Genomic DNA, 17,869 nt, shown 5'->3' on the forward strand with positions numbered 1-17,869 from the left:
AGGTTTTTATAGAAATGGATCAGGACAAAAAGAGAGAGAATCTTTGTTCCTGAAACTTTCAGAGTCTCTTTCCACAGAGGGGACACATGTTGATGTAGAAGAGACATGAAGAAGAGGGTTTTGCATAATAGGTGACCTTTAAGAGATATTTACAAGCAATGATCTGACTATAGGTCTCACTTGTTTCGGGTGGCAGTATTTTTGATGACACTCTCCTCATATCTTTGGCGGGCTGCATTTCCTCCGAACCCCAGGAAGGTGGACACATAAACACGATAAACATGCTCTGTGCGATGTGCGTCACAGCCTAAGTTAAACTCGGCCAGTAAGTTCTTGGCAACTTCCTCCTGGGGGAACAAAGAAAAGTCAGGCTGGGAACCCTCACGATGCACCAAAGTATATACAAAATGGTTTCATATTTTTGAAATGACGGTAGTGCTCACATGCAACACATCACTTTGTTATACAGCATGTTTTAAGGGCACATTTTAAATGGTCATGTCTAGTATATCTCAAAACATCAAAGAACAATGGCTGAAACTATATAAAAAGATGACAGTGGAAATTCAATTGGGCATCATGTGGTTTAAGGGAATAATGAGAGTCAAAAGGAAAAGCAGTGTATGCCAAACCTGCACATAATCACTACAACACAAAATAAATCACATGGGCTCCCATTACATTTAATGATCTCTATATATATATACACACATATATATATATATATACACATATGGCAGATTTTTTGACATGACTTAACGACCTCAGTCTGATCTCCTGCTATAGGGTCATGCAGCAGGCTTACAGTACGCCTTCAATAGTGATGGATGGAGAGCAGATCGTCTCCAGGGGACAAAATGAGGCATACAGGGTTTTAAACCAGGGAATGACAGAGGTTGGAAGGAGGGAGAAGAACAAAGGGTGAGTGACAAAAACCAAAGACTGCACAAAAAAAAGAATTGGTTGTGGATAATAACCTGCTGTGGAGAAGCAAAGCTTACAGTTTTGGGCACTTCGTATGCGATCTGTGTGGAGACCCCGCCCATGTCCAGGACTCCGGCGGTCCTTTTCCTCACCAGCGCCTCCTGCTGCTCGCTGACATTCACCTCAACTACAGCTTCCCCATCTGGAGAGGGTGACAGGAGAGAGGAGAGTCAGGCAGGGAAGGTATAGCATGTGACCAAAGATATGTTTGAGTGGGAGACTTTTTTTTAAATGGCACACCGTTGAAACACTACATGCTTGTTTCCTTACTGATATGCACATGGTTAAACCTTCCGAGGACGAAGTTGATTCCAATCCATGCATAGACGCCTAAAAGCCACAAAAAAAAGACAAATTGTTTAATCAAATGTGTTTTAGCAGCATCTTTAATCTTAATATAATTTAAATATATAGAGACAATTAAGATATACAGTAGTGGAGAATCATAAACCCCTTGTTTTAGGAAATGCATTTGAATTTGTTATATACAAGTCAAATGAATGAAGTGGATGATCAAAACAAGATGCATTGTATTAAATAGGGATGCTCCGATCGATCGGCCGCTGATCGATATCGGCCGATACTCACTCTCTGCCGATTGATCGGTGCTCTCTAAAAATGCAGATCGCATGACGTAAAATGATGACGTAAGGTACTTTTCTCTGTGCGCGGCAAAACAAGCTTCACCAGTCTGGCAGTATTTTAAGGTGTCCGAAAATGACAATAAAATAGCGGTTTGCAACGTGTGTGAAGCAGAAATCCTGCAGCTCCGCCCGCTGAGACGGACCGCTGAGCGGAGCAACACACACTAAGAGTTAGACCTAACACACTTAGCTATTTGATCTACCTCTGGAACAAGCTAAACTAGTTATACATATATTTATTCTTCACTGTCGGGTCACTCATTACTGGATCAGTGAGCTGCATGAGATACTGACAGGCTGTCAGGAGAGAGGGAGAGAGAGGAAAAGAAAGCGCTTCCGCTAATTTCTCCCTTGTTATTCTCCAAAGTTAATGTAAACTTGAATAATGTACGGTACTTCATTTGAATGTAATAATGATGTTGGTTGTTGTTTGTGGAAGCGTCAGTGAATGAGCCCCATTAACTGAGTTTTAAACATCACTTTAAATCAGGGATGGGCAACCTGGATGGTGGTGGGGGCCACATAATGTATGTACTGGCCACCAAGGGGCCGTAGATTCACTTGGAACACACACACACACACACACACACACACACACACACACACACACACACACACATTTCCCGCTCTTATGTGCCCATCCCCCCACATGGATCACACCTGGCACACGCANTCTGGCAGTATTTTAAGGTGTCCGAAAATGACAATAAAATAGCGGTAAGCAACGCGTGTGAAGCAGAAATCCTGCAGCTCCGCCCGCTGAGCGGAGCAACACACACTAAGAGTTAGACCTAACACACTTAGCTATTTGATCTACCTCTGGAACAAGCTAAACTAGTTATACATATATTTATTCTTCACTGTCGGGTCACTCATTACTGGATCAGTGAGCTGCATGAGATACTGACAGGCTGTCAGAGAGAGAGAGAGAGAGAGGAAAAGAGAGCGCTTCCGCTCATTTCTCCCGTGTTATTCTCCAAAGTTCATGTAAACTTGAATACATTACAAACTTCATTTGAATGTAATAATTATGTTGGCTGTTGTTTGTGGAAGCGCCAGTGAATGAGCCCCATTAACTGAGTTTTAAACATAACTTTAAATGGACGATCCCCATAGGCCCCGCCCACTCGGTCGGATCGGCCGATACTGATTCCGGCGATCGGAGCATCCCTACTTATAACTATGTATACATTCATGTGACAACCCTTCAGCATGTGTCTGCTTTTAACTTAGTTAGTCCTGAAAAGACAAATGTGCATAACATGATGTGCAGTGCAGAAAGAGACCAGGCAACCAGTATGTACAAAAAAAGGTTTGGACCTGGAACTACATGCAACTTGCTTAATAACTAATAATTATAAGTAGTAATGCACCAGGTGGAAATGTCAATATTAGAGAAAACTTCATTTATCCTGGGGGGGTAATGTATATTAATATATATTAAGAATAAGCTTAAATAAAAAGATACATTTAAATACAAATATTCATAAAGATATACAAAGTTGAACTAAAAATGTAAACATTGTATTTCAATATAACGATAAATATAAGAAAATGTGTTAATCACAATATATATAGTGGGGTATTAGTATTTTCATTGCTTGCTTGATTTATTTGCTTTTACACGTTTTCCTAAGAGTACAGAAGGTAGGGACTTCCTTTAAGCATCATGTATACATGGTGTTCGGTACATGGTGTCCTCACCTGGGGGATGGGCATCTGCTGCATGGGGCTCATCATGTCCGGGGTCTCTTTCCCCCAGTAGCATTTGACCATGTGGCCCTCTATTGAGGTGCCGTTCACTGACACAATGGCATGGGCTGCTGACTCATGGGAGTTAAACCTGCAGCACAAAAACAGAGGGACACGCCGAGTTCAGAGATACATACTTAGCAATGACTTCAGAAGAGGATGAATATCTGTTATAAGTATGTAATCAACAATAAAAGCATCTGACAGCCTTTTTTTTTTAATACAGGAAATGCAATTAATACTTCAAAGTCATTATTAAAGTTATTCCTGCTACCAGGAAATGTTGGTGCCATAATTCAAGCTGCTACTAACAATTATTTTCGTTATTGATTAATTTGATGACCCTTTCCTACATGTATCAATGTGAAAAAAACTGAAAAGCAGCAAGATTTCCACATTTGTTAAGTTCGAAACATTAGATTTTTGCGCCAAAAATAACTTTTAAAAAGATCAATTACTCAATAAGTTGATGACCTGGATCAAAACAATTACGTTATACTTTTCCATCGCTTTAAAGAACAAAGGTTGGGTAATATGAATCTTCCACATACCTCACAAATGAATAACCTTTGTCTGGGAAAACTCTGATTTCCATGATTGGGCCGAAGGCGGAAAAAGTTTGTCTCATCAGTTGTTCTGAAAGAGAGAGAGAACATATGGATATAAGATATGGCTTTCATATGGATTCAGGATTTTTAAAAATGGCGATAGCTGCTTGAAAAACACTGAACACACCACCATAGGAATGACTTGTAGGAATCATGATTCACCTTACAAGTAGTGCACACTGGTTTTCAAACAGCTTCACTGCAGTGGTATTCATTTAATGGGGTTGAATTCTTTGCTGCATTCATATGATACTCCCACTGGTGCTAGCATTGTTAGTGATAGTATGAATTACCTGTCAGTCCTGTGCTGACTCCGCCACAGTACACAGTGCAGTTACTGGGGCTGGACTGATTCACTACTTCTTCGAAGGATAGGTGCTTGGAGTTATCTGCTAGGGGAGACAAGAGACATTTCTACTGTGAAAACAAGAATCCAACATGCTGTGTCACCAGGAAAAAGAGACATCCATGACAACGCACTTTCATAGGTGGCCTTAGGGGCGGGGGGCTTTCTTGTGGCCCAATTAGTCCGGATCTGTCTGCCTCCTAACCACTGACCACCCATCTGCTGAATGGCGTTCTCTGCATCCTGAAACAGAACAAAAAGGATCTGGTTATTTCAAAGCAGGAGCATTAAAAGAAAACTAAAATACATTCCTTTAGAAACAAAACAAGGTGCCCTACATTTTTTTAAAGAAGCAGAATCGTACTGTTTTCGGAGCATGTTTAATTTAATACGACAAGATTCCCACCTTTGATTTAGGTTAATAATCTAAAATGACTCAACTTACCCATTTGTTGAAGAAAGACACAAAGCCGTAGCCTTTAGATTTCCCTGTAGCCATATCTTTCACAACACGAGCATCTCTGTGGACAAACACACCAGGAGTATGTTAACACAAAGCATGACAGTACTACAAGTTCAAAGACATATAACATTGCCCTCTATATATTGAAATACCCACGATATCTACATTTTATTAGTATGAGGTGGAACAAGGGATAACAATAGTTCCTCGTTATATAGTCCAGAGATTTAAATTAGTAAATCCTGATACTTACGATATCCTGCCAAATGGACCGAAGGCAGCTTTGACGTCATCTGTAGTAATTTCTGGGCTGAGGTCTCCAACGAAGACATGAAAGTGATCTATGAGGGAGTTTAGCATTGTGAGAATACAGCCATCTATTACCAAGATTGTGACTTCCTGCAGAGGAGTGCTGATTGGTATCTGTGTTTGTTAATAGGGGAAGGACTAAAGGAAAGGCATCTCGCTAAAACCAAGACATGGGAAGAGAATGCCTACATGACTACTACTATTACCATCTTCCTTTGAACTCATTCAAATGACTTCCATGTTAGATTTGTCCAGACTTTTAGTATAATCAAGTGTCATCAACGCCGCCTTGTACTTACTACTTGTGTCTTTTTTCTGGCTGGTTGGCGTCGTGGCCCAGTTGACTTTGACCTCCTGCAGAGAGAGAACAGAACAGGTGGGGTATGTTTACATCATTCACAGAAGAAACATCCACTATCGGAGTATATGATTTATCTTGAAAAGGTGAAGTCTGTGATTCTTATCCGATAAGCTTAATCAAATTCAGCGAATATTTCTCACGTGTTTCGGTACGGTGCTGACAGAAATCTGGTGTCAATACAAAAACGTGGGTTTGTAACCGAAGTGTATTGGAACGATCCACTAGGGCCATACCGAATGTTACTTTATTTCAAAGTTGTGCTTTTTTTTTCAGAAGTTCTGAAATGAAGCATCGAATGTTTGTTATTAAAAAGGTGCGTTACGACGTTCGTGCGTATGTAGCAAAGGGAAAGGCTTTTTAAGGGCATTAAAGATGTTGTTACACTAACGCTGAAAAGTATGGATGGAAGCAGAATATTCAGTTAGACATAATTGGATTTGAGAAAATTAAACAATCTTTTATCAATACATTTTGACCAAAGACGATTAGACCACTGGCGACTGTTTTTAATAAAGACAAAAAGTGAACTATTGCACGCACTGTTTGTGTAAGAGCGTCTATATAGTGCAGTGCGAAAATCAAAAGTTCAGATGTCATCAAATAGAATCATTTGGATTTGACTTTAGAAAAAGATTGAAGCTCTGTAAAAAAATGCTTTATGGTCAATCGGGCTAAGTTACTAATAATTTGAATGCAAACACGAAGAGTAAATGATTCTAGGCGCAGACCTATTTGATACAGGTACAACCCTTTCCCAGCAGAGGAAAGGCCGTGGATGTTTAAAGAGATAAGGCAGGTGAAGGGAGAGGGACGGTAAGTGATCAAATATCAACAATCTTCAACAATCACAGACTCCAACTTTAAAAGGCTGACTTATAAGCTCGTAAAACTGCGGAATAAACTTCAATTACCTAACTTTGTTTCCTTTGCATGTCCGGAGACATAGTTAAAGAAAATAATCTTATATTTAATGTTTTAGCTCTCAATCCACTCAATATAAAACTGCTATGGGTCTACCATGTGGCCCAAAGTATCTTATGACTTGATGCAGGAACTTCTTAGCAAGAAAAGAACAAAGAGGGCATCAATGCTATTTTAAACATTATATTATGCGGCATTAGCCCATAACAAAAATTGAAGATAGAAGTGCAATTTACAAAACACCTCTGCAGTGGATGCCGATTAAACACAACTCACCTATTGGGGTTGCTTGTTTAGTGCATGAAAAGTAATTTAAATGTTTTGGTTTATGCCTTAGCACTGAATTCATAATCCCATTAAGCATCACTTTAATATTCTTTGATAAGGCCCCTGGGTTTTTCAAATGTTAATAGTTTGCTCTATTGTTCTAGATAGCATAACTTTCGCGAGCTCTTCACAGAACTTTAAATGTTGTCATCTTTTAGCGTGCAGGTTTTGTAAACTAAAGCACAGCACTTGGGCTCTGTAATGCTCAAGATACGATTTGGACCCTGGCTCCAGGAGCTTTCCCTATTGCTATGCTAGCAGGCCACTGTTTTCTTTGTTTTTGTCTTCGAAGGCACATCATCTAAATGTCCCATACCCAAAGTCCACCCATCGCAACTCACCCTGTAGACACGATAGCTTACCTTACCCATTATTTTCCTTCCATTCATTGCTGCCAATGAGGCAGCAGCATGCCTGTGGTCATAGAACTCCACAAAGCAGTACGGATCATTTCCAGCCGTCTGTCAAGGGAAAACAAAACTGATATTAAGTCCACAGCAAGGGGGACGTTTTAATCACTTCAGATGACAAGAGCCACCTACTGTTAATTTGGAGTGTAATGCCTGATGTGATATACTGGGATTGGGAAATCAACAGCAAGCATAATGTGGATTGAGACTTTCACATGCAGCAGCACCACATTTCAGGCCCCTGTTGAATGCAATGTCCTATCGTGGAACAATATATATAGATAACACTCACATCTACTATCATTTTACAGCTCTTGCAAGGTCCTATCTGTGTGAAGACCTGCAGGATGAGGGGCTCGGTGACATCCCTGGACAGATTCCCAACATACCTGCAAACAAGGAAAGAGATGGGGGGAATTGAGTCTTTGTCAAACAGGAAGTAGCATGCAAACAAAGGCTAGTTAACTGGGCTAGCCTCAACCCACAACAATACCTTATATTTACAATACAAAACAAAAATGAAGGGGGGGGGAGGGTTAATATTACTCGGGGTAGTCTAATTTCCACACGGACAACTCGGATATGATCAGGTTTATTGGCGCTGTCCCGGACCGTTTCTCCCAGCGTTGACGTGGCTTGTCAGCTAGCTAAAGCTAACGCTGGCCGGTTAAAAGAGGGCCTCATGCTAAATGGATTGGCAGCTACTGGATAACATAACATCCCTTTCACAAGCTAACGCATGTCTAGTCCTAATAACACACGTATATTTTTATAAATACACATATAATTCGAGTAAAACGGTTGCATTTGAGAAGCAGGGACTAGCTAGCTGCGTTAGCATTTTTGGCTAGTGTTACATAGCATTAGCCTAGCATTAGCTAGCCGTTCAGTTTCCTTTTCAAGCGAGCTGTGGTTCCGTCTATTTATATGAACGGCGAAATCAAACAGAACCTACCGTTCAAATAAAAAAGCAATATTGTATTCACAAACGTCGCTGTTTTGGACCTGAAACTACAATGTGGAATAAATGTGACTTAACCAAAGGTTTTCTTTTAATGAAACAACAACGTGGAAACATTTTGCCGGTATTTACACCGATCCTTCTCTCCCATTCCAGGACATAGACGGGGCCCGATGTTACTCACAAGGTTCTGGGTTGATCGTCGTCCATCGTCAAGGTTTTAGTGGTCGCGTCCTGAGAGCTCTTTAATCCAATGACATACAAATGGCTTGTGCTTAACTTGAGCGACCGCAAACGTAAAGGGGTATATCTACTATTTTGTGATAAATCGGCGGCCGCTTCTGCTCTCACACACACACCGCAGACAGCCTCAGTCTGATGCAAACAATAGGAAGTTGAAGATGGCGGAGGAGCAGCGTCAGCAGCGTCAACCTGCGCGCTGAAATGAAGCCAAAATCAAGCGCTCTTTCTCCGATACAAAGATGTGGCTCCACATTGTTCGTGGCATATGCAGCAAAAACAGCGAGTGTTATTATAGCTTTGCAAAATTATTCAATACTGATTATTCTTGGTCATATAGCTTTAAAGACAAGGTTCAGAAATGTTAGAGGAATTAGAACTGGAAACCTCTGACAAATAAGATAAGATAAGATGGACCTTTATTGATCCCTAGGAAATGCAGGTGTTAAAGCAGTAACTGAATAAAAGTGAAACACAGATAGTACACAGTATATGCGAATATACACAGGGATAATAGAATACACAAATGTAATGTAAGTTCATCTCTATATCAGGTGAATTTACATATATACAGTTACGTGAACTAGTTATATAGATGAGTCTACGGTGCATTTGGGACTTCCCGATTTCCCCCCAAAAAATCTGAGATTTTCCATTGAACTTCATATTCATTGTATTAAGTATATGTTATGCTGTTAGAAATGGATGTTCGTCAAGCTCCCACACTTTTTATAAATGAACTGCAAGTACATGGAAATAGCAAAATGTATCCACCCTGTCATGGACAAAATTCAAAGATGTAATACATTGTAATTACATAGTGATTATAAATGTGCATTTTCAGAAAGCTATAGTCCCTTTCTCTAATAGGCAAACCAATTTTACCATTGTCCACCCTGTCAGCAAGCCTTCCATGACAGGGTGGACATGGTACAAATAGTTTGCCATAATTTCAATTTGTACCATGTCCACCCTGTCATGGAAGGCTTGCTGACAGGGTGGACAATGGTAAAATTGGTTTGCCTATTAGAGAAAGGGNAGCAGTGTGTTCGTGACCGGTTAGCTCAGTTGGTTAGAGCGTCGTGCTAATAACGCGAAGGTCGCGGGTTCGATACCCGTACTGGTCATCAAAGTTTTTGATGATGTCTTGTCTCCCAAAGCCATAAAAAGATCGCAGGTAATACAAAAAAGCATGTGCACGACTCAATAATACAATATCAGCTGACATGGAAAGGAACTTCACTAACTGCTGCTTTAATTCCAGAGCTTGAGACCTCTGAGGTTTTTATATATGTATGGTTAGCTCTAAAAATTAGGCCTTCAATATCTCTGAGGATATTGTGATTACTATTGCATATTCAGTTCAGAGGGTTAGTTTGTTTAAATCATATTACCACATCAGATAGTTTTAAAGTAGTGACATACTGTAAATGTGGAGACAAGGGGAGGACGTATTGTGTGCCTATGCCTAGGAGCTTATCTACGAGCAAGGCGAAGTTTATTTTCTTACTTCCTTATCTTCACTTAGACTTCAGACTGCAGCTGGGATGCTCGATCTCTCCTTTGAGCACAACATTAAATAAAATATGTTTAGCCACTTTGTGACTCTCCTATTTCTTTGCAGGTCCTATTGGGACTTGTTAAAAAAGGTGTTTCAAATGCCACTTAATATTCTTCACACTACACAACATACTGATAAAAAGTAGGAAATGGTAAAGCTGCGGCTTTATCTGAAGGCATCACTATAGAAATGAGCTTTACTGAGTCTCTTAACAACATGGAATCATATAAAACGAAAAAATACATGATGGGTTTGATTAGATTACAATGACATTTATTGGCTTGAGTTTTCGCAAATTATTTCAGTCCCATGTTTTACATAAAAATATATCACAAAAAAATGAATGTCAAATGTTGGAGAGAAAAAATATTTTTTCCTTGTAATGTGTTATGTGTCCTTTGCATGTCATACAAATTGTATACTATTAAGAGAGCGTAATCAATACAATATATAATACGTAGAACTATAAAAAGAAAAAGCTACAGTTTACTTTAAATGACAGTCAATTCAGGATTGAGATGTTATAGATAACTTACAAAAGATCCCCAAAACACATTGAGCAGTACATATTTAAACATGTCACTATAAGTCAATATGAGAGTCAAATCTAATCATCAATCCCCCCTTCCCTCACCCCGTCAGGGTTTGGCTGGACAAAGATGCTTGGACATGAGAATGCAGATGTTTTTCCCACACTCCCAGCACTTCTGCTTGATGTGTGGAGCGCCCTGCTGGGTCTTTCTCTTACACAGTGAACACACCTCTGCAGCACCAGCACCCCCTCTTCCAGATGATTTGATCAGCCCTTTAAGTTCTTTCTGTATGGAATCATTTGGTGCCTTTGCGATGCCGACCAGTTTCACTCTTTTGGGATCAAACACACAGTCCTCCTCCAGGCCACTGCGCACTGCTAGGAGGCCAATATTAGGGGGCACCCAAGCAGTGTCGTAGCCATGTGAGTGCCATGTTTTCTGCATGGGATGGTTGTCCTTGTCAATGCGCTTGACACGGCCCACGCGCACATGTAACTGAAGGACAACACGGTCTGTAGGACTACATAGCAAAGGATAACCCGATGCCTTCTTTATATTACGACTGACATACACGCCCATTCCCAGCATGCCATCTGAAGACTGTTTAAAACCATTGGCAATGATGACTCGTGCGCTTTTGATGCTGGTCCCGTGGTACATGGTGTAGACGCCCCTGCTTCTGGGTTTCTGGGACGAGTTCAGCTCCAAACCAGGAAAAGAAGCACCATCGTCAATCACCTCCCAGCCGGAGAACTGCACTGACATCCTGATTCAGATATGTGGCTAATGGGGGATGTTGTAAATATCCCGTAGAGATCGGAAGCTCTGTAAGAAGTTCAAAGCATTATGTTAGAATTAAGATCAATCAGGGTGTTACTTTAAAGGGGACCTATCAAGCAAAATACACTTGTTGATGTCTTTTATACATAAATATGTGTCCCCTGTGTGTCAGGAAACTCACGCAGCGTCAGAAAATAAAACCCTCTCTCGTTTCCTCCGTACCCAAATCTCTAAAAACGGGGCTACAACGGAGCTGATCCAGATTTGCGGCCGATATGATGTAATATCGGAAATGTAGGCTGGCTTTACACCCACGGCCCTATCAGAAACGTTGCTATCAGAAACAAAGCCTGACTGTTTTGGATGTAATATGGTCGGTGTTTACATTAGCATCACTAACACTCAGAGCTAACCTGTACTGGAGAGAGCATGTGTGTGAAGAAGCAGGAAATGAAAAGGAACTCACCTTGTGGTATAACCGGCAAGAGAGAAAGCCTTTGAGCTCCATACTGTTTCAGAAATAATCCTTGATCTAATAATCCTTGCGTTTCATCAACGCAGCATTTTAGACAGTATCTGCCAGGTCCCACATGAGCCGGCATAAGCTCCACCCCCTCTTTAAAAAAAGCTTTATTGTAATTTTTTTGTTTAGCCTTTATTTATACAGGTGGAAATCCCATTGAGACACAGGGTCTCATTCTCAAGAGAGACCTGTTTATAACCAGAATCATTACTTTTGTAACAGGAAGTGAAATAGAGGGATATGAGGCACGGCTAGAATTTGATCTGTTTGTTTTTTTGACCAAAACACTTCGTAGACATGTTCTTTAAAAAAATGTATATATCTGAGACCTATGCTATTGCCTAAAAATAGCATGGGTGACCTTTAACTTAACCCTCCTGTCAAGTTCGTTTCTCCCCCCTTACTTTGGTGATTAAACATTATTCATCACCAAACTTTATTTAACACCCCTTTTAAACAATGTCTCAGAATACTGGTTTACATGAATTACTGCAGTGAATATACAAAGAAAAGACAATAAACATGTATTCCAAAATTAACATTTTGTTGATTTGTCCGTGTGTACTCTGACGGATGAACATAATCTAGTAATCATAATCATTACCCATTCATTTCCTATGGCGTTTTTGACCAGGAACACTGTAGATGTAAAAAAGTTGACTAAAACTCAAAATTCAATGAAAGTAGTGATCAGCAATTTTATAAGTTCAAATGCCTACATTGAAAGGTAATCATGCATCAAGCAATCAAAGGTATAACACAATATTTATCATTGATGAAGGTGGTAAATCTGTCAGATTTTGAGGAAACACGACATGAGGGTTAAAAGAGGCAAGCAAAAGCAATGAGACAGTGTGGCTAGCTTGGATTACTTCTGTTAATTGATATGTATATATATATATATTGTGTATTTATTTCAAAATGTGCCAGATGACTCTTTTGTCACATTAAAGCATTCTGAATGCTTGAGAAGTTCTATACAAATGAACTTGCCTTGCCCTGTTTTTACGTTTTTCCTCCTTCTTAAATGGGTTTTGACATTTGCTTGCTCGTCAGAAGTGAGTCCATCTTGTAGCTTGTCATACATGTTGCTAACATTGCTGGTTGTATCGCACTCTTATTCAGTTGGTCTGCCTTTAAAATTCACATTCAACATTACACTAACTCTAGGGAACATTCATTGATAGTGTATTCAACTATAGCTGCAGTCCGTGTGTAACAGAAAAGTAGGTTATAAGTCAAATAAAACTCTATACATTTAGGAACACAGGACGAGTAAACCTTGTAGCTTTTGTCAGCCTGAACATTATCACTCTGATAGCCATAAACTGTTGCATGACTGATGTTATTTTTATTTACTTTCTCTATAAATCTAGCAAAATAAAACGCATTAACATGTTTAAACTATGAAATCTTACCGTTCGTAAGGAGTTACCAGCCAGGAAGATTTCCTTTTCGGTTCTGTAGGTTTCGTTTATTGTTTGATTCTTTAATGACGTCACGACGGGGTTTCCCATGGCCGGTTAGCTCAGTTGGTTAGAGCGTCGTGCTAATAACGCGAAGGTCGCGGGTTCGATACCCGTACTGGCCAATGTATGTTTTCTCCTTCTCACACAAAGTTAGAACGATTAGACCAGAGTATCAAAATGTGGGGGGAAAAAAGCGAATTTTATGTGTTAATAACTGCAAATAAGTGTCTATCTAAACACGGAATAATTTAATGTGTTAAAAGTATTTCTACAAATAGAAAAAAGGCATTTACACTATATAAAAGCATTACCAATAATTAATAAAATACATTCCTAAATACAATAATGTCTAAATGTATTGCTTAAGACAGTAATGTATAAATGCTTATATAAATAATAAAATAAATAAATATTGAAATAAACAGATGTTTAGTCTGTGCAAGTCAAGGGTAACATGTTTATCTTACTCTGATGATGATGACGATTTCACATAGATATAATGTTAAATCAGAAATTACTTTGAGAAGCTGAAGACCAAACGTGTCATTACTGGGTGGGTGTTGCTGCATGGTTGCTGCATGTTAAATTGGTGCTTAGACTTATAGGCCATATATAGTTTTAAAGCATGATCGCCCAACTATATCTGTTGCTGTGAGGTTTTCTCAAGTGTATTTGTACCTTTACGCACACAATGTGCATTAAAGCGGCATGCATCTTTTACGCAATGCTGTTTGTAGCCTTGTATTCTGTGGATACAACAACATTAATAACTACTTTACATTTCTCTGACAAGTTTGAACAACTGTACGTAGTGAGGTGTCTTTAACAATATCTTTGAATTGCTATAATACAATTTGGAATCTTTGTGTACACAGCAAGAAGAAACACAGTGACAGAGCACTTGAGCAGATCAACACATGCTAAATAAATATTTTGGAATTGGACAATACATATAGCTGGCCAAAAACAGAAAACGAGTGTTCCGAACCCTGCCATTGTTGTTAAATCCATCTCCAGTCTGTTTCCATCTTTAGTTGGAGGAAGACTGGAGAAAAACTAAACTGTATCTGAGTGGAGTCCAAGTTGTTATCTTTTTCCCACTTCTTATTCCTTCTACATTCAACAGATTATGTTCTTTGAATGTAGAAGCCCAATTGTAAAGATTTTTATGTGATCTCTACAGGTGGCTTTAGCTCAAGGGGTATGTCTATCAACATGAAGGTCACTGGTTCAATTCCAACTCATATCTTATGGAACCAACCAGAGACGGAGTACTCGAGTCCTGGACTCGGACTCGAGTCGGACTCGAGTGCCGATTTTCGTGACTCGTGACTCGACTCGGACTCGCCCACTGATTGACGCGACTCAGACTTGGACTTATGAATTCTCGTGCATGATGACTTGGACTCGGACTCTAACACAGATAATGATGACTTGGACTCGGACTCGACCTCAGACACTCTTTGGGTGACTCGGACTTGGACTCGGACTCGAACACAGGTAATGATGACTCGGACTTGGACTCGAGCAAGTTTTCTCTGGAGTCTGATGTCCTCTGTCCTGGCGTGTGCACCTGCGAGGCGAGTTCAGTACTGGGCTCCGCTATTCCAGTCTAAAGATGTCTAGAGACACACCCCGCATCGTGCTGTATGCTTTCACACATTCTGCTTCCACATTGGAAAAGAGCAGCGCAAAATGCTCGTTATGTGGAAACAATATTGAAGAGAAGGCTCCGTAACACATTACTCTAAGGATCGAGTTCAGACATAATAACTGTCTTGAACACTATCATCAGAGTAACGTGATCTAATCAATAAATAAAGATTCAGCCGATAACACGAAAGCACATGGCTACTTAACATGCAGAATGACGTCCTTTTGCATGCTAAGTAGCAATGTGCTTTCTGGGGCTAAATCTTTATTAGTAAACCGATTTAACCGGTAAAAGTTCCTTCAAAATAAGAGTCCCGATCTTATTACTATCAACATAAAAGTGCAAAATGAAAACTTTTCCATAGGAAAATATTGGCATACAAATATAATCACTTCTCTAAAAGGTTAACTCATTTTAAATATAGTTTATTTATATATAATAATAATAATAATAATAATAATTAGCTTTATATTTGTATAGTGTGGTGATTGACATTATTCACCCACGGATCTATGGGTTGGGTTATTGTTCCGCACGGACATTTTAGTGAGCCGGACTTCCTGTTCCCACCCTTCTTCGCTTCCCGTCCATGAAGTTGTTTACTTGTGTGTTCTGATGCTAAATAAAAGTCTAGCTTGTAGCTTCGATACCCCGCCTCCGACTCCCATCTCTCGGCACCACAATAGCACCTATTACAAGAATTGTAGCCAAACTCGCTTCACAGCATTTAAATAGACAGATTAATATAACATGATTAAAAGGATAAAAGCAATGTAGAGGAGCAGCTACATTTCAACACATATATCCACGAAGATTATATACATGAAGACTTGTGACTCGGACTTGACTTGGACTCTTCTTAGGTGACTCGGACTTGGACTCGGACTCGAACACAGGTAATGGTGACTCGGACTCGACTCGGACACTCCTTGGGTGACTCGGACTTTGACTCGGACTCGAAGAGTGGTGACTCGAGAGTGACTTGGACTCGTGAATTGGTGACTTGACTACAACACTGGAACCAACGAGGCTGGTGACTCTGCTTTAAAAATACTGAAATTATTCCTGTATTTATTTAACTCCATATTTATTTATGTTTTTATTCATACATTTATTCCAGCATTTATGTATTTATACTATTGTCATGTTCCATCCGCCATATGCTTAACAGTGCAATTTTGATAGGTTAACCATGTAACCCATCAGAAATAACCTGGACTGAATATTATGAATAATAAATGCATAGAACCAAGCAAGTGACACTAAAAGATAATATGTCTTATAACGGGTGATTTAGAAGTTCCGTTATATTTGATACAGTCCATCAATTCCCGGAGCGACATGTATCTGTGACATTATCTGAAAGTTACCGAAGCAAAAGACGTGCGCCGCCCGGGAATCGAACCCGGGTCGCAAGAATGGGAATCTTGCATGATACCACTACACCAGCGGCGCAGATGCTATACAACTGAAGAGCTTTCTATATAAAGGGCGCTTTACAAATTGGAGACCAACCACGCAACTGCAACTTTTTACTGTTGCTTTCCTTTGGACTCACTGGATCGCACGACTATGACCAAACTCACAAAAATAATAATGGGTATAAAAACACAAAATGTCCTGTACCTCCGTGTGTGTTTCTTTCTTACAGCTGCAAACAGAACAGCTTTGTACATGACTGAGGCCAAAACACAAACTGTGTCCGCTTTTTATTAAATAATAAGCGTGTTATTTTTAATTGTATTATCATAATTTTTGTAATGATAATTTGTACTATTTATTTGTTTTTTTTAATAATTGTATTATATTGAAACAATTTATTCAAATTTTGAAAATAGTATCATTTTTTATCTAATTATTAAATATATAAAAGTTGTATTTTTGTATTTTTTATTTGTTTAGTTGATTATCTTATTAGTTGTTTTTTATTCTTAGTTTTTTTAATTATTTTAATTCTTATTTTATTTTATATGTTATTATTTCGTTATTTTATGTGTCCCCACACAGACACAGACATTAATAAATATATTAATGTTATTGAAAATAAATGTAAAAATACATTAAATATATATAATGTGTGTTCTGAATCCATGTATCGTATACCGTATACCGTGTAACCATATTTTTTCATTGGATGTACGTGATTTTGGCATGTGCACACACTGCTCTGCTAACTGCAGTGTGTGTAATAAGTGGTTAAATGATACTACATTTTTTTTAAATGATATGGTTTTATTGTCCACAACGAGTTATTTGATAAAACGAGTCATTTTGATCATGTATATTCTATTTTCATAATAATATTGAACATTTTGCGTGTGTCCCTGACATTGCTGTCCACCCTCTCATTATGGGGTAACTGTCCCTATAAAAACATCTGATTTTTTCAGTGACATTACTACCACCATGTTGTATTCTTCAATGGAGGCTGAGACAGTTGCAGAAGTTTAAAGTATTTAAACTTATATTTCGTAATTGTAATCATATTATGTGTGTAGTTGGATGTTGTCAAGCTTAACATGTCCACTATGTCACAGTGAAATGTCAATTAATAGAAAAACCTTTCAGAAATTCAAAATATATTTGTTAAACAGTACACAGTCACCTTGCTAACTGAATCATGTTGCTAACTGAAGGTCCACCATGTGCTAATTAAATGCTAATATTAGCCAAAAATGTCCACCCTGTCAGCAAGTTCCATGACAGGGTGGACACGGTTCGTGACAGGAAGGAGATACGGACCATCATTTTATTATTTATCCAAATACTGGATTAACTGACATATTTTGTTGAGAAAGGGACTAAATAGCTTTCTGAAAATGTACATTTTATAATCACTATTTAATTACAATGTATTTACTCTACTTTGAATGTGTCCATGACAGGGTGGATACAATCATGTACATTGCCTGCCAGCAATTAATTTAAAAAAAGTGTGGGAGCTTGACCAACATCCATTTCTAACAGCATAACATATACTTAATACAATGAATATGAAGTTCAATGGAAAATCTCAGATTTTT

At 39.0% G+C, this 17,869-nt stretch overlaps 2 protein-coding genes, 1 long non-coding RNA gene and 3 other non-coding genes across 8 annotated transcripts in view; 2 read left to right on the forward strand and 4 right to left on the reverse strand.

Annotated features, from left to right (window-relative positions):
- The window catches only part of LOC104967008 (nucleolysin TIA-1 isoform p40-like), a 10,346-nt gene extending 1,826 nt beyond the window's left edge, over positions 1-8,520 (reverse strand). Inside the window, exons 1-10 of one of the 3 annotated variants that reach the window (XM_010796375.1) lie at positions 8,271-8,516; positions 7,418-7,514; positions 7,078-7,176; positions 5,406-5,460; positions 5,051-5,138; positions 4,780-4,855; positions 4,469-4,577; positions 4,282-4,380; positions 3,932-4,016; positions 3,333-3,471 (exon numbers count right to left, since the gene is read on the reverse strand). In XM_010796375.1, coding sequence (XP_010794677.1) covers positions 3,333-3,471; positions 3,932-4,016; positions 4,282-4,380; positions 4,469-4,577; positions 4,780-4,855; positions 5,051-5,138; positions 5,406-5,460; positions 7,078-7,176; positions 7,418-7,514; positions 8,271-8,296 — 873 coding nt within the window. In that variant the 5' untranslated portion in view covers positions 8,297-8,516. Of the gene's footprint in view, positions 1-3,332; positions 3,472-3,931; positions 4,017-4,281; positions 4,381-4,468; positions 4,578-4,779; positions 4,856-5,050; positions 5,139-5,405; positions 5,461-7,077; positions 7,177-7,417; positions 7,515-8,270 lie in introns of all 3 variants that reach the window. The other 2 variants (XM_010796376.1, XM_010796377.1) reach the window with 2 other exon arrangements.
- On the reverse strand, positions 145-1,344 carry LOC104967007 (uncharacterized). Its single transcript, XR_800714.1, has 3 exons — positions 1,255-1,344; positions 1,002-1,126; positions 145-347 (listed from the first exon to the last, which is right to left on the reverse strand). It is a non-coding gene; the product is annotated as an uncharacterized lncRNA (long non-coding RNA).
- An 859-nt stretch (positions 8,521-9,379) lies between the features above and the next one.
- On the forward strand, positions 9,380-9,453 carry trnai-aau (transfer RNA isoleucine (anticodon AAU)). Its single transcript has one exon. It is a non-coding gene; the product is annotated as a tRNA-Ile (tRNA).
- A 681-nt stretch (positions 9,454-10,134) lies between these two features.
- Positions 10,135-13,230, reverse strand: LOC104967009 (uncharacterized). Its single transcript, XM_010796378.1, has 2 exons — positions 13,142-13,230; positions 10,135-11,245 (listed from the first exon to the last, which is right to left on the reverse strand). Exon 2 carries the CDS (start codon positions 11,183-11,185, stop codon positions 10,526-10,528), a length of 660 nt encoding a protein of 219 aa, XP_010794680.1. The 5' UTR covers positions 11,186-11,245; positions 13,142-13,230; the 3' UTR covers positions 10,135-10,525.
- A 10-nt stretch (positions 13,231-13,240) lies between these two features.
- On the forward strand, positions 13,241-13,314 carry trnai-aau (transfer RNA isoleucine (anticodon AAU)). The gene has a single exon. It is a non-coding gene; the product is annotated as a tRNA-Ile (tRNA).
- Positions 13,315-16,230: 2,916 nt separating this feature from the next.
- On the reverse strand, positions 16,231-16,301 carry trnag-ccc (transfer RNA glycine (anticodon CCC)). The gene has a single exon. It is a non-coding gene; the product is annotated as a tRNA-Gly (tRNA).
- Between the last annotated feature and the right edge of the window lie 1,568 nt (positions 16,302-17,869).

Source organism: Notothenia coriiceps, unplaced genomic scaffold (genome assembly GCF_000735185.1).
Source record: "Notothenia coriiceps isolate Sejong01 unplaced genomic scaffold, NC01 NC01_scaffold00037250, whole genome shotgun sequence".
Taxonomy (NCBI): Eukaryota; Metazoa; Chordata; class Actinopteri; order Perciformes; family Nototheniidae; genus Notothenia; species Notothenia coriiceps.

Coding starts and splice junctions, on each gene's coding strand:
- LOC104967009 (XM_010796378.1), bottom strand. CDS start 11,185: ATGTCAGTGCAGTTCTCCGGCTGGGAGGTGATTGACGATGGTGCTTCT.